Source organism: Rhea pennata, chromosome 13, assembly GCF_028389875.1.
Source record: "Rhea pennata isolate bPtePen1 chromosome 13, bPtePen1.pri, whole genome shotgun sequence".
Classification (NCBI taxonomy): domain Eukaryota; kingdom Metazoa; phylum Chordata; class Aves; order Rheiformes; family Rheidae; genus Rhea; species Rhea pennata.
In genome coordinates this window covers 12,619,557-12,636,090 of record NC_084675.1, presented here as the reverse complement: position 1 = coordinate 12,636,090, position 16,534 = coordinate 12,619,557, and the positions used below count along the sequence as shown (strand labels likewise).

Here is a 16,534-nt window from a genome sequence, read left to right as displayed (position 1 = left end):
TAAATGGTTTAGAAGATCCATATTTGTTGCAAATAGGTTCACTAGAATGACAATTCATATAAAACGAAGTCCTAGTTATCCATTGCAAAATTTGCAAGTTTTTTAGTAAATTTTCTGTTTACCTCCTTAGAAGCTCTTTGGGTGACAAGCCTATGGTATCCATATCACTAAGGCTGTCACTGCTGTCTTCAGTGTCTGAGCTGCTATCTTTTTCAGATTTTTTATTCTTATGTTTTCCTTTGGTTTTGTGCTTCTTCTGTTTCTTTTTCTGTAAAAAGAAAAGAATTAATTCCTTATTACATTACTTTTTCATTTTGAAAGATTTGGGTAATTCTGAAAGTCAACAACACCAAAAAGAAGAAACGAATTCTGAAAAGCTGATTTCAGGGTAAACTCCAAGCTTAACCGAGACGAAACACTAACGGTGACACCTCTACCACTACTCGGCCTGAGTTGAAAAATAAAAAATAAAACCACACAGCTCATCCTAAATGCTCATCCGCCAAACAAATATTTGATTATTATTATTTTTATATCTACAAGTCATGAATTACATGCAGTTTTCAGAATATGCTGAAGATGTGAGGCATACAAATTTAACATACAAATACCTTTTCCTTTTTATGTTTGTGGTCTCTTTTAGTCCTGTGTTTTTCTCTGTTCTTTTTATGTTTTTCTTTGCTACTAGGCCCAGGAAAATCTGCTGGCACTAGTGGTCTTTGTTGCTGAATAAGACCTAAAGTACAAAGCAAATGCAGCAACTAAAAACATGATAAAATAAAAGGTAACTATAATATTAAATTTCATACAAATTTGAAAACAATAGGGAGTTTAAAAAAATCTTAGCCTTCAAATAGACGTGGAATGCCTAAATCTCCCAGTTGTAACTTTCACACTCCAATTAAATATCTTTGCAACCTGAATTATAAAAAAAATGAAAAAAAAAAAAGGAAAAAAAAATGCTGGTCCTACAGCATTACAGTTTACTAATAGTGCCACTGCAGAGCTGCATAAAAGTTGCTACTACTAGTAGGGACCTCTGCCTGTGATCCCAGCATGGTAATAAAGCCTTTGTCAGTGCCAGTTTGACATAGCACAGGCATTTAAGAGGTAAATTAAGTATTCATACACATTTTTTATTTATTTTGTTTTTAAAGACAGACAAACAAAATTTATCTTGCATACACCTTCAACATCCAGAAGGTGTACATTATAAGTCTGCAGGACCTACCAGAAGAGAAAGCTGGAGGCAACCTTGGTCCAAATTCCTCTGCCACATCCAGTTCATCCTTCGAAGCAGGCAGCAAAGGAAGGCTAGGCTCAGTTGTAGCAGCCACATTCTCTATCAAGTAACAAAACCTTCTTTATTTAAAAGGAAAATAAGGTAGCACTTCTTCCAAGAAGTGCTGAAGAAAGTTAAAGTGGACTTTTTAAAAAAACTCTAAGAAAACAAATAAATCAAATTCCTTTATTTCTATGCACTTCTTTGGCCATCTTGCTAAGCTAACATCCCCAAGCATTTCAACATATTGCCTTTTCTATTTTTTCCTTAATGAAAATTGACCTTTTTACTCTACAATTACAAATCAGTTAATATTGGTGCATGGGCTTGCTTTCATTTAGTAATGCAGTACTACTACTCTATTACCGCACATTAATGACAAATTCCACAACATCTATGAAGTTAATAAACATTAGAAATTAGATCTTAACAGAACCAAGCATGACAGTAAGTATCAAAGTATTTCCATTGTAATTTAAAAGTATAAAGTATGCTTTGTTAATTCAATGACATCCTGAAAACATGAGAACTTATTACATTCAAAAGATTGGTCTTCTCCCTCTCTTGTAGAGGTATTCTGGCAATTATTATAACTAGAATACTAATAAAATGCACCCTACTGATGACTTATTAAAATTATTTCAACATTATATTTTCCTGGAATGTCATTATTTAGAAAGTGAAATTACTTATCAAATTGAGGCAATTTATTTCTAAACTTCCAAATATCCACAAGGGAGCTGCCATTTATCATTTACCTTATGACTTATTGCAGGTATAAAAATCTCCTTTTCCGTAAAAGATGCTTCAATATTGCGTGTGGTGTTCCCCCTCCTAGTTTAACAAGCAAATTCCATAGGACGGCTTGCTTGTAAAAGCTATGCAAGAGTCATAGCAACATAAATAATGCTGCAACATGCAAGGTGCTATTCAGTGCTGTATTATTCAAAATTTCTACATGTGCAACTCATCTGACATTGGTGGAGCTAGACGACTATCATCCTGATCCCATAATGTCCTGCTAATCTGAGTGTACTCGGACTTCCTAAAAAACTACTACTACACATTAATAAAACTTTTTCAAAGATACTTATGAAAACATTCATTAAGTACTACCTGGTACATTAGATGAGGAACTATCTGGTAGATCAACCTGCTTGGTAGTTTCTGAATCTATCACAGAAGCAGTTGGCTGAGGCTCTTCATCACTCTCTTCCTCAGAGGAAGATGATTTTTCATCTGAGGAACTCACAAAGATGGCTTTAAATAAGTCCATGGATGGTCTGCTTTCTTCTTCCTGATCCTTGTCTTCATTAGCTATCTGCAAAACATCATAAATAATATTTAAACACTAAAGAAACTCTAAAGAATCTCTCTCTGGTAACTTAGGTAATAACATACCTTCAAACCTGCTGTCATGTATTTAGAAAACTATCAAATACCACAATAGACATGAAGTAAACAAGCTTAGAACTGTTAGCCCGAAATAGTAAAACCCTGAGACATCGCTGAACAAAGACATTTTCATGTAAAGAGTACTGCACCTTTTGCTCTATATGAGATTTTATAAATTCTAATTCATTAAAGTCAGGCTTCAATTATACATTGCTAAAGGTGAATTTAAGGAGAAAATTTCCCCGTGCTCCTTCTAGTCATATTTGTTATACTTGTATGCTGTACACCTCAGTTATAAACATCAAAATTCTTAAGCACAAATTCCACCTTCTCTTTGCTCATCCTGAGTTGACCCTTCTGTAAATCAATCTTTATTAACTCTGCTCATACGCTACACAACATTAGTTCAAGATTAACAAAATTTGCAACCATCCCCCTTCAAGTTCAAACACAGCTGTGCACCCACCTCACTGGGAAGAGTTTCATTTGTCTCACTTCCATGTTCTTCTGTCATCGGTACTGGTGGCTGTTGCTGAACATCAGCTTTTGATCTAGCAAGACTAATGAATTCACTGATAGAATCTTTTTTCTCTTTCTCTGTATCTGATACATCCCATCTTGAAGGTTTCTTTGGTTCTAAGAAAAGTTCCAAACATTCAAATCAGTTACGTGCTAAATTATACTGCATTTCATAACCTAAGGATGATTTTAAATTACTCTGCTTCTTCAGTATGGTTTGACACTTTTAAAAGCGTTTTAACTGAATAGCTAATCTATAGAAATATTTTAGGTGGAAGAAATTAGCATAATCTTACAGACTTTTTGTGTCACTGACTGAATTTTTTAAAATCTTTTGCCATTTTTAATGAAAAAAATCAGATAGATGAATTCATTCTCCATGACAAAGACTGCAGTGTTTTCTATAACATTAACTCTTATAGCTACATAAGTAAAATAATGACCAACTTACTGCTGAGATTGTTACTCTGTTGAATAACATTTGTTGCTTGAGTTACAGATGTGGTGGGCTCAGGCAGGGTTAGGAAATTGAATACAGAATACTTGTCTCGTTTCACTTTTGGTAACCCAACAATGGAAGAACTAGAGGGAAAAAGTGTTTGTTGATTATTGTTTTCTACACAGAAAAATAAGGCCTCAATTTATCTACAACAAATGTTAACACTCCTTAAAATGCATACTATTTTGACAGAGGTGATTTCACCACGTTTAATGAGCCCAATTAAAGCATTAGCAGGTACTATGTTACAATTGTTATTAAAAAAAGTAAAAAATAAAATAACGAATCCAAGTTTTCCCACAAACATTAAAACTGTCAGAATGTTCAAGAACGGTTTAAAAATATTTGTATCTTTTTAAAAATTATCTTACTCAGGGTATGGATCAGGAACGTTAAATCTTTTACACAGTAACTTTTCAGGGTGCCATTCAAACTTGTCTCTTGTGAGTTTGCCAAACATCTTCATCTTAACAGCAGATTCCTTGTCATCGAGATCATTCTGAAAAAAAGTCAAACATTTACATCTGCTAGATGAGTAACAACTTACTGAATGGAGTATTACTGTCGTAATACTGAGAAAGGGACAAGCACATACATTTAAGTCTCATTAACAAATCACTGCTTTTGTATGCAATGATTTTTTTCAAAGGTTTACCAGAATAAACATTATTGTCATTACACCTACAAAGAAGCTTTAAAGGAAAAGGATTTTGAAAGTCGTAATTAAAATAGCAACTGCAGTTGCTATGTACTGAAAGATCATAACAGCAAATACCTCTTGGTCCCGAGGAACTTCCACTTTATCAACATCATCTTCATATTTGGCTCGGGTAAACCTGGATGACAGTGCTGAGTTTGAAGATTTGTAGAACATCGCTGCACGGAGGAACTCCTCTTGTTCTCTTCCTCGCTCCCATTCTGTCATACTCGGGTCTAAATAACGCTCCAACGTATCTGCTATAAATGAAAAAGAGATATGCTTAGCAGAGCTAAAAGCTTACTTAAGTCTCAGGCATGTACAAATCACTGAGATTCTTTCAAGCAAAAGAAAAATAAAAAGCAAACATCCCTGCAAGTATGAGTATTTAGTTTAGATACAGCATTAATCTCAGCTGGATTATTCCTTGGTAAGTGGAGGTAATTTTACAATAGAGTAAGAATGACAGTATTTGCCAAAGATAGATATTTTCAAGAAGAGCACTCATATTGAACATAAAATGGAATAGGAAAAAAAAATCAGAATGAAGAAACGAAAAAAAAAAAAAATCAGAGAAGGCTAAAAAGGTGAGGATTCATCTTTTTAGTTACCTTGCTGTCCTTGTTTAAGGCTCTGCACAAAACTTTCGTATCTTTTTTGTTTTTCTGGATTTCTTGCAAATGGTTTGAAGTCACTAGAACCAGCATTTGCTAACTGATCCCCCAAAAACATCTGCCACTTGTGAGGAGCATCATTTGCAGAGGCTGGCTGGAATCTGCTATTTTGTGGCTGTTGAGGCAACATTTTTACTTTCATTTGTTGCTCAGATGCTTGTTTTACTTCTTTCAGTCTTTCTCTATCTTTCTCAGACAGATAGTCCAAAACAGAAGGAGCAGGCCCTAAAACCAAAGAAAGCAATAATAAATAGAAATGAAAAAACACTACAAACATTTCTGCCACTTTCGGGGGGGGGGGGGGGAAGCCTGCCATTGTGCACAGAAATTTGGAGAAAATGCCCCTAAGCAACCATAACATAACCAGTAACATAATTACAAAGATGAATAATTATAAATAAAAATATAGGCAGATATCAATAATTGATGTGTCAAAACAAAACTGGACAACATCAAAGTATTCTAGCTAGACTGATCAGACAGTATTTTTAAATTGGAAAACAGTGGTCAACTCTGGACTAAAATTATAAAATTCTTATACAAAACAAACTGAGGGTCTGAATCATAGAATCAGTAAGGTTGGAAGGGACCTCTGGAGATCATCTAGTCCAAACCCCCCTGCTCAGCAGGGTCACCTAGAGCATGTTAGACAGGGTTGCATCCAGGCGGGCCTTGAAGATCTCCAGAGAAGGAGACTCCACCACCTCTCTGGGCAACCTGGTCCAGTGCTCCGTCACTCTCACAGGGAAGAAATTCCCCCTCACGTTCAGGCAGAACTTCCTGTACTTCAATTTCTGCCCATTGCCTCTTGTCCTGTCACTTGGGACAACTGAAAAGAGTCTGGCCCCGTCCCCTTGACACCCTCCCTTCAGGTACTTATACACATTGATAAGATCCCGCCTCAGTCTTCTCTTCCCCAGGCTGAAGAGGCCCAGCTCTCGCAGCCGTTCCTCACGGGGCAGGTGCTCCAGCCCTCTGATCATCCTCGTAGCCCTATGCTGGACTCTCTCCAGCAGCTCCATGACTCTCTTGTACTGGGGAGCCCAGAACTGGACATGGTACTCGAGATGAGGCCTCCCTAGGGCTGAGTAGAGGGGCAGGATCACCTCCCTCGACCCGCTGGCAACACTCTTCCTAATGCACCCAAGGATACCAGTAGCTTTCTTGGCCACAAAGGCACATTGCTGCTCATAGTCAACTTGTCATCTGAAACACAAGCAAAGACAGGATCACATATATCAGTACCTTTTAGGACAGTTTCTCCTAGTCGTTTCCTCCTCTGAGATGCATTCAGTGTATGCCTGCTTTGTTGTGTTGCGTCATTCTCAAGTTTTCCAGTTGATTCCTCTAACGCCTTCTGTAAACGGTAGTTGTCACGTCCAGCTGCTATCACAGGCCGAAAGTAATGGACTGGCCTGTAATCTCGTGGCAGGTCAGGTGGTCGGTAAATCTTTCCGGGGGAAAAGAAAACAAACAAACAAAAAAATACAAAAATACTAAGAAAGAGACGCAACTTTGGACTTAACTCTTAGACGTTACACTTCATTCTCTGTATGAAGGGATTAGTCTTAGACACATGAATACTGTTTCGTGCTTTCAGAAAAGGTCACCCTATCTAAAAATTCCTCAATTTACATAACTTAGTAACAGAAAATATATTACAAGCTACTGTATCTTTTAGACTGAGTCAATAAGTCAATGGCATTGTAATATAAATTTGAGGAATAAAATGTTAACACATAAAAATTAAGAGAAATAGGAAAAATATGTTCATCAAGCAGCATAAAAAATTAGTAAGTCTCTGAATATGCACTGCTTTTATTTGAGAAAGTTCTGGATATTGCCTATTAATTTTTTTAAAAACAGAATTCACACAAGATTTAGTCAATCAGTTGGACTTAAGTACTTCCTCTATGCTTAATGTACTTTAACATCTTTCAAAATCCTTCGCCTCTGCAACATTCCTCATTCAAGCCATTACTATGAAAGTTATCTCAATGCCTCCCATGCTAGGCATTTTTATACACCATACAAATTTGCTTCCTCTCTTCATTCGAAAAAAACTGTGTCACACAATTCTATGCTATCTCAATTTATGCAAATATATATATGGCATGCAAGATGCAATCCTAAAAATAGGACTAACAACTTATCAAGACAGTGAACTGGATGAAGCATGAGGCCTGACTTACAGAATACTGGATGTTACATTTGAATACCTATAAGCAGAATATGTACATTTTTCATTTCGAAGGTGAAAATCAGAACATTCCTCCAACCTTATGCCAAGTGATAGTGGATAGTGTGGAAATCATTTGCTTAAAGCCAGCACATTGGAAAAATTCAAGTTCATCCACTAGTCTGACAAATTTAATGTTTGTTTTGAATAGCCTGCAACAGGGTTTTTCGAGTATTCAGCAATCTTTATCACTAACAAGCACTTTTATTTCTAAGAACATATAAAAGCATTAAAAACAATAAAATCCGTACAGTTTACATGTCTATTTGCTTTTGAGATTTCTTTCTTGCAGATGTGAGTCTTACTACAAGAACGGCAACATCTGCTTACCTTGCTTGGAGCTGATGACTTTGATGCCAACAAAAAACCATCCAAGATTTTGCCTATGTATTTAACTTCTGTTTCAAGCCCTATAAAACAATTATAAAGCTGGTCATTATTTAAAAGATTTACGTTTGGCAAAAGCTTTCCCTCCTCCCCAGGTATTCATTTCACATTATATTGTAAATGGCTTAATTGTGTGTGTTCGTCTTCATTGCCTTTTATTTACATTCAAGGGATCTGAATTTGGATTAGTATGATACAGCTAAAAACTACTACCACAGAGAATGCTGTAAGATGAACAACAGATAATACTATTATATCTAATATATATTATATTAGACAATAATGTTGCTACTGCACGCAGCTAACATTAGTACCATTAAATGTGCACAACTAATACCAATACTCTCGAAATCACTGAAGTATTTCATGGAAGCTGCATTAAAAAAATAAAATGACATCAAGATAAGATATACAAGTGTTATTGTTTGAAAATATGTAGTTATATCTAAAAATCTCTTTGCAAGTATTGGGACATATTTTGTAGCTACTACTCAAAATCATCTTTCTATTCCTGTCACTAGGGATTGAATCCTCTATATCTCATAAACCAACACACATTGTCCTTTTTAAATATAAATTTGGAATTTAATATAAACTGGAATAAGTGAAGGGCAAAAGTTATTTTCAGGATTTGGACACATAAATATAGAAAGACAACCAGATTAAGTTATCAGATACCAAGGCTAGAAAATACCAGCTGATTTAAAGTTAAAAGGTTTGGAAAACAGATGACAGTTATACGATATTTTTTCAACTCTTTAGATAGAAACAGAATTCTTACTTTTTTGGGATTTATACTGCTTAGGCGCTGTCCAACCATACAAGCCATCTCCAGGTTCCTCATCTTTTAGAACTGTATCATATTTTGACAAAGTTTCAGTTGCATAAATATCATCATCTTCCTCCTCTAAAGCTCCTACACCAAAAGCCTAAAATATATTTCAAATAATGAGAATTCAAAACCTAAAAAAATCACCTTTAAGTCATATGTCATAATCCACCTATACACGTGTATCTCTCTCTCTTGATCTCTCTCTCTATATATACAGATACAGCTATATATACACACATACTGGGAACAATTTACTGCTTCACAGAAAACAAGTGCTACTAACTGGGGAGAGGCAAATGCATTTCACTTCCCAGGCAGTGAGGGACAGTGATCTGATGATGCTGTACACATCAAACACTGATGACAGTGTTTAGTCTGCACAGAATGAGAACAACAGACTAATTTCTTACCATAAAACTTGCATTCTGACTAAGAGCAGGTACATTCTCAAAAAAAGATGGCATGAGAATTAAGTATGATTCCCAAAGTTACATAAATTGACAGTGCTCCTTCTACACACGGAACACAAATATAATGGAGAGCAGCAAAACCTCTCTAATCGATGCATTCAATATTACTGGAAAGATACAATAAAACTGACAGAAACATTTAAATTAAAGGCGTATAGAATATCAACTTTCTGTGAGCAAAATAAGAATTTTCTTGGGCCAATTATTCAATGAGATATTTTTACATTTCCCTTTAATGATATTGATTAAATTAAGACATGTAAGAGTTCTAAGGATTTGCCCACATCTTATTAAGCAAGTTAAACCACAGAAAAAAGGCAGACTCCTAGCCCTGTTCTCAAACCATTTGAAGTTTCCTACAATAACTCTACCATGTCTCAGTGCCTCCCGCAGAAGAAAACAGAAATGTATTGAGATTTATTATGCTAATAATAACATACATCAAATAATCTCTTTACCTGGCCGGTGATACCTAGTTTTCTTCCTTTACTATGTCTCAGATCACCAAGTAGGTCACTTGTTTTTTCAGAACCACCTGTGAAAAGATTAAGGTGTTCTCTTCCAGATACACCAAACAAAGCTTGTGTGGGGTCCAAACCCTTATAGCCAAGTCCATGGACATTCTCTTTTGGAGTCAGATCTACAGGCATTACATCTTTTGGTGCAAATGTCACATTCTCTGGCTGGTATTCATCTTCTTCATCCTTATACAAAACAGAAGTACATAACAATAAATATCGCTATATAAAAGGGTTTTGTATTCTTGTTTCTACAATATTTAGTTAATATTCCCTCAAACATGTATGAAACTATGTATAAACTACATGTATCTACATTTAGCCTTTTGCTAGCTAAGCATATTAACCCTTTTTGACAGTAAGCATCACACATGCTTATGAATACTTTAAAAAAAATCCTAAAGCTGTGTGTTTAAAAATTGTTTAAAAACATCCAAGAAAAAAAAGTTTACTTATGTGCTAACATTTTTTAAGTTTTACGTGAATCAAACTATTTTTGCCTGTACAATACCTCAGACCCCTCAGACAGTCCAGGTGGTAACGCACAACCATATACTTTCACTTGAGGATCTATAAAAGACATAACAGCATTATCCTAAATTACAATTCTTTATTCAATTCCTCTTAGAGTAAAGAAACAGATCAAATAAAAGGAGGTTTGAACAGGAAGTTTTAAAGTGAACCTCTTAACAGGTCTGTGAAAGCACATTGCTTAATTCAGGAAATTTTCTGAACATACCAAGTTTCTGTCTACGAGGTTTTCTTTTTATTCGAGGTCCAATTCCTTGCCCTTCTTTCCAGCCCATTTTTCTCAACAGTTCAACCCCAATTGTTATTCTAAGGAAAAAAAAAGAACAAAAAAAATACCTCAAATATGTATGTTTAATATTCCTTGAGAAATAATGCACATCATTTGAGATTATGCTTTTTTTTTTGCTTTTTGAAATCAGAATTTGAGATTACAGCACACTTTAAAAAAAAGATCACAACATATAAGCATTCTTGTATACACTACATCCCGCTTTGCATGCGTTTCCCTGACAGAAATTTGCTCGTACACAAATGTCCAGGTGGAAGCCACACTGAAAGTGTAATGCTGCAGATTTTCCTTTTCTTTCACTACAGCAAAACACTCCTTTTCTTACCACAACACTTCTAAAGGGGAAAAACTGCTTGATTAGCTTTTATTTTACTTACTTTGATGGTCCTATTAAATCATCAAAAGCAGTTGTTCCTGGAATGGCAGCAACTACTCCTGCAATTTGTCTAGCTTTCTCTTTTATTCTATCTTTGGCTTTGGATGCAAAATCATCTGTGGTTGTAATATCTTTTGGTGCTATCCCAAATTCACTAAGATCCTGGAAAATACATACAAAATGGAAGATTTTTTCATTAAAAATACTTTTTCCTCAAATGCACACTTATAATAATGGTAAAGGAAAGAAAACAGGATATGACCTTCACAGTGGCTAAATATTTCAAGCTACTTACACAGCTGCATTTTCAGCACTTGAAAGGCAGTTGTATTTTAAACAAGTTCAAACATCTCTTTTTGATTTTTATTTCTTGATAGAGAAATTGAGAGGTTTGTTTGCTTGTTTTTAAGACAGAGGTTAGAGAAGCTTCCTAAGTGAATCTAGAAAACACCCCATCAGACCTAGGAGTATAACATGCATACAAGATGTAATATAAAGTTACTTCAGTTTCCACTATTTTAAGTTCTCAGATAGATTTTGTTGCATCAAAAACAGTCAAACTTTAAAGTCAGGGGAACTACTTTCAAAGGATTTGTATTCTTTTTTAAATTTACCTCTTCATCCATGAAGTCTTCTGGCCCAAGAATGGTTTTGTCTGCTCTCTTCTGCCGTGATGATATAAAACTTGAAGGAGTCCATCCTTCAAAAAAAGTAAATACCAAAGTAAGGTATAGTAAGTGTCAATGTAATATTTCAAAGCAACTCAAACATTTCAAGCTTACATTAAGAGAACATTTATAAAACTGCATTCAGAAATCTCAAGGGGAAATAACTTCAACAATACTGCTTCAACTATTTAGAATGTAACAAAGAGCAGAGAAAATTTGCTTCATGACAGTGAATTTATTTTCAGTAATGTTATATTATGCTAATCAAGTAATATTTCCCAGAAGATTCAAAAATACCCAACCTTCCTTTGTGCCAACAGTGTTGAAGTAACCAGCAGAGAAACCACCAGTAAATGCTCCATGAAATCGTTGATATCGTCCCTTGCCATCTTTAACAGTCTGCTCCTGAAGAGGAACTGGCTTTTTAATTCGTTCACCTACAATCAGATAAACAATGTAGAAAGTAAGTCACAAAACGCATAAAGAATGGAATCTCCACTTCTTCCAGAAACCTCTTCTTCCTTGCAGTTAACAATGGGCTCAAATAGTAGCCACCTTGAAATGGAAAGCATCAGCAGTTTGTACTTCTTCCCATCTTGCTTTAAATATTCGTATGCACTATTAGAGCACAGCAAAGGCATGAAGTGTTGAAATTAAATCCTAAATCCTAACTAGTTCTGACAGCACTTTTTTTTTCTGTGGTCAAACAGCCATAAATTATCTGCCTGCTTAACAATCTAGTCATTATATATATTACACCTCTCCATCAGAGGCACTTAAGAACTATTTGCAAAGCACTAGAAAGGTTTAAAATACTAAATACTTGTTAAACAATATTAATGAGAATTTGAGCTGTAAGTTAACTATACAGTTCATATATGTGTGTGTATGTGTACATATATATAAACAGGCATTATATATATTTATATTAAAAACTGTCATTAAGAGCAAAAAAAAAAAATCCTATAACTGGAAAAAATAGCAAAAGTAATACACAATACTACAATTTCTCTGAGCATTAGTCCACTGAAACTGTATACCACTGTTAGATCACTGTTCATCATAACACTTTCCTTAAAGAAGCACCTCTACTAATCTAAACAAAGCTACTCCCAACACTAGACATTAACTCTAGTGGTGGGCAATCCCAGGATCAGGCCCAATGTACAACTCTTGGGAAGTCTTCAGTAGAAGATACAAATAAACACACATAGGAGCTTCAAAGCTCCAAAGTCACAACATGCTTCAAAGTTCCTAATGACAGAAAACTTGTTTACAGCCAGCAAGCATGCCACTTTATGAGTGGGGAAAAAATGTATCTACCCCTTTCAAACAGGAAATAAATTATTATTAAAACGAACAACACCACATTTAATGTTGTGACAGACTGAACTACAAATAGCAGGGGGATTTTTATAAAGTGAGTGTTTAATGACAGCAAAGATTAGATTATGGCTAAGTAATTAGTCTAATGTGCTTTGAAAATAGAACAAGCATTTTTGCTATGTTTTTATTATTTGCTAGGATTAACTATAAAACATTATTTCAAGAAGAAGAAAGGATCGCTGTATCTGAGAAACTCAACAGAAATCTATCTTCATGAGACATTACTATTTTTCTCAAGTCTTATATAAGCAATTAGATCTCTATTCTCAGACGTACAGTTCCCAAAATAACAGTCAGTGTTTGTTTGCTTTTTACACTGGATAATACTAATACAAGCCTGGAGGTTACAGAAACACACCGAGCTAAAAGCTGTCAAAATACAGGAAAGGACAGAGGTAAGAATTCTAGTGAGATTTTGTCGGTTAGTAGTTGTTTGAGAGATTAGACCACACGTACTGAAAGAGGAGCAGAACCCCCCAGTTATCGGTTCTGGCATAAATTTGGCATAAACAGTCGCACTGTTTTAACAGTAACGGCGTGAAACCAGCGGCGGCAGTCCGAGCTGCAGCCCGGTGCGCGGATAACGCCCATTCCCCCTCAGGGCCAGGCTTGCGGGCGGGCTCACACCAGCACAGCCGCCTGCCGGGCGCGGATACACCTGAGCCCAGGCCGCACGGCCAGCGCCGGGCAGGCGGCGCAGCGCCGAGGCCCCCCGGCCGCCAGGCGGGAGGCAAAGCCGAGCAGTGCCGGGCCGCGGCCGCCTTACCCTCATGCAGGGCCGGCAGCGCGCTGCCGTAGCTCACCAGGTCCTCCTCCTCGCTGTCGCTGCTCGCCGCCGCCATCTTGCCGCGACGGCGGCTCCCGCGGGCCAAACCCGCGTCACGTGGGGGCGGGGCCGGCGCCCCCTCCGCTCAGCGCCGGGCCGGACCGGCTCGAGGCGGCCGCGGGCGCCGCCGGTGCGAGCGCTGTGGAGGGAGCGCTCGGCGGGGCTGGGCGGAGTTGCGGCCCGTAGCAGACGTACAGCCCCCTCGGCCGGGTGCGGAGGGCCGCTCGGACAGCCCCGAGCGCAGGGGTTGCTGCGCGAGTCTTTGCTTTCGTTCCCGCTGGATTTTTAGATTCAAATAGTACAACTGCTGTTTTCTCCTCTTGTGTCTACTAAGTGTGTTATTTAGTCACTAAACGCTCAAAAGGCTAACACAGTTTCTCACAGATATATAGTGCAAGGTCTGTGCAGCCCTTTCTGTCACAATTTACATTATTACTGGCTTCTTAGGATTTTTCTTGCTGATCATTTTTTTTAACTTAAAGGTAGCAATCAATGATCGAAGGTAGTACTATATTACTGCCTACCTAATCACAAATTCTGAGAAAGGAAGTAAACAACTACAGAAAACACCATTCTCTCTGCTAAAATACCTGTGAAGTGAGAAACTTGATTCAATTTTCGGACTAATTCTATTTCTCAAATCCGTGCTCATTTCTCTGAATTCTTGTCTAGAATTTCCTTGGGGATCTTGGGAATTTTGTGTTCGAAAAATGGCTCATACAGCAGCTAGCCTTTTTGACCTGTTCGTGCCTTTGCTTTGCTTGTAAGGCCGCTGGTTGCAGGGTCTGGCCGCTTTCTCAAAGTACATTGCTGTGTCGCTCCTGATCGCCAGAACAGCCGTGCTGAGGAGGTCTGGAGGTGGTTCGCGAGCGCCGCGAGGCCTAGCGTGGCACGCCGAAGCGTGGCACGCCGAGCGGACTTTGGTGCGGCGAGTTCAAGGCAATGCGCGCGTACGGGTTGTACAAGGGACTCACAGAGCGTACTGGTAACCATTTTATCCAGCCCTGGTAACCATTTATCATAGTGTTTGTTTACTGAAAAGGGGCAGATCAAGTTGAAGTAAGCACTTCAGGACAAGTGGGAACTGATTATATAGTATTTATTCTTTTCTGTAACCGTACCTTGTCACAGTTGCGTAATCAATTAGAATATAAGTGACCAGCAAAAAAACGCTCTATGCTGCACAGAAGTTTAAGTAGAGATACGCAAACTTCTCTGGATTTGGGTTGCTGTACTGAATTTTATGTTAGGAATATGTTATAATTAATCTATATTCTGAACAGAAATTAATATTTTGCAATTCAAACTCTATAGTGATTATATAAGAACAAGTATACAGCAATAAAGACGTAAGCGTTCAAGATTTGGATTTTAATTTTGCAACTTTCCCCAGTAGTATCCATGAGAACCTCTTATGCCAACTTGATTTCTCAAACTTACATTTTAAGACTCAGATGCATTAAAACCACAATGTATTGTAAGTAAAACACCACAATAACAACAACAAAAGCACTTCATTTTGTGCTGAAGATGAATTCTGGAAGTTTCTATCAGTCCGAAACTTCTGTAAGCTCTATCCCTATGTCCTTGAAATTCTTGAAAATAGATAAATAAACAATTCTGAGAGATTCCTACATTTAACAGATAAGATGTTTTGCAAGTTTAATAGTTTATTCTCTAATCCACCATCTGTGTTTGTTTGTATACACAGAACTGTTTCTTTTTTTCAAACTGAAACTACCTAAGTTTCATGTGGTTTCAGGTTTCAATAGGAAATATTTAAACAAGTCTATGCAAATAGAGAGTAGTCTGTTTAATTTAGTTTTCTAATTCACTTTAAAACAATACTGATGAAGCCACAGACATTTATCCACATGCATTATCTTTTCTAATCATTACTAATTAGTAGGCAGTTAGCTAGAACATAAAGTGACAAAATGAGTCGTTAGCATGGTAGCTGTTTCACTTTGTTTTGGAAATAGTTGCTCCTGAATAGTCAAGTCTAGGTGAATTTGATTTAACACACTGGCTTTTTTTTTTTTCCTCCACAATATTAAGAGAAAATCTTTCAAGTGTGTTGCCTATTGTATTCACGGAGATGATGTAATTAAATCTTGCAGATTTTTTTTCTCTATAAGGCTCACAAGTACATATGAAGTGGAAATAGAGCTAATCAATACATGGATTTCAAGTTTTAGTTTTCTCTAAAGTTTTCAACATATGTTTTCGAATTACCACACGAAGAAGGTGGACCAAAAAGGTTTCTGACTATATCCTCCATTACACTGTGTTCTTTAAAAATAGTTCTTCAAATAGGTAACTTCTAGCTGCATTGCTTTCATCATCCATAAAGTTACAGGTTGTCAGGGATATTGACAAAATCTTTTTTTCCTCCCTATCAGAATTAAAGTCTTATATTCAAAGCCACCAGCAATTAGAAGGGAAATGTAACTGTGTGTCTCATTCAGGATTTGAGAATCTACCCTGAAAAATAGCACAAGTTTGATGCATACTTCTCTCTTTATACAGTATTACTCTGATGGGCTTTTGCTAATAAACCTCTGTCTCTCTCTGGGACAAAAGCTGTCTTTGAAGCCCCTTTTACCATCCTTTGTGTAGCCACAATGTCTGTAAGGTCACAAAAAAGAAACATTCTCTTCCCAGAGAGCAGCAGCTGCCAGTTATTAAGTCAAACCAGATTCATATCTTCAGTATGTAACAGTGCATCAACACAGGTCCTAGCAGGAAATGAACTTCCCAAACCAAGAACATTTCCTATTAGCCAAAGCGAAGAATAAAGACTGGAATTTCATATATTCACATATTTCTCCAGGATGGGGGCAGGAGGATGGGACTGACTGAGCAAATGGAGTGACACAGATAAAATAGAAAGATGGCACATAATGTGTATTTGTGTGCATACATATCATACATACCATCCATACC

General features: G+C 36.9%; 1 protein-coding gene across 4 annotated transcripts in view; it reads right to left on the bottom strand.

The window, feature by feature from the left end:
• GPATCH1 (G-patch domain containing 1) overlaps positions 1-16,534 on the bottom strand; it is a 17,912-nt gene extending 1,378 nt beyond the window's left edge. Inside the window, exons 1-19 of one of the 4 annotated variants that reach the window (XM_062586230.1) lie at positions 16,525-16,534; positions 11,679-11,813; positions 11,323-11,408; positions 10,710-10,870; positions 10,252-10,349; positions 10,024-10,082; positions 9,453-9,698; positions 8,474-8,621; positions 7,636-7,715; positions 6,312-6,516; positions 5,004-5,291; positions 4,471-4,652; positions 4,067-4,194; positions 3,648-3,778; positions 3,144-3,313; positions 2,399-2,603; positions 1,232-1,342; positions 612-736; positions 123-268 (exon numbers count right to left, since the gene is read on the bottom strand). In XM_062586230.1, the coding sequence (XP_062442214.1) occupies positions 123-268; positions 612-736; positions 1,232-1,342; positions 2,399-2,603; positions 3,144-3,313; positions 3,648-3,778; positions 4,067-4,194; positions 4,471-4,652; positions 5,004-5,291; positions 6,312-6,516; positions 7,636-7,715; positions 8,474-8,621; positions 9,453-9,698; positions 10,024-10,082; positions 10,252-10,349; positions 10,710-10,870; positions 11,323-11,408; positions 11,679-11,813; positions 16,525-16,531 (2,711 nt within the window). In that variant the 5' untranslated portion in view covers positions 16,532-16,534. Of the gene's footprint in view, positions 1-122; positions 269-611; positions 737-1,231; positions 1,343-2,398; positions 2,604-3,143; positions 3,314-3,647; positions 3,779-4,066; positions 4,195-4,470; positions 4,653-5,003; positions 5,292-6,311; positions 6,517-7,635; positions 7,716-8,473; positions 8,622-9,452; positions 9,699-10,023; positions 10,083-10,251; positions 10,350-10,709; positions 10,871-11,322; positions 11,409-11,678; positions 11,814-13,528; positions 13,617-16,524 lie in introns of those variants that run through there. The other 3 variants (XM_062586228.1, XM_062586229.1, XM_062586231.1) reach the window with 3 other exon arrangements.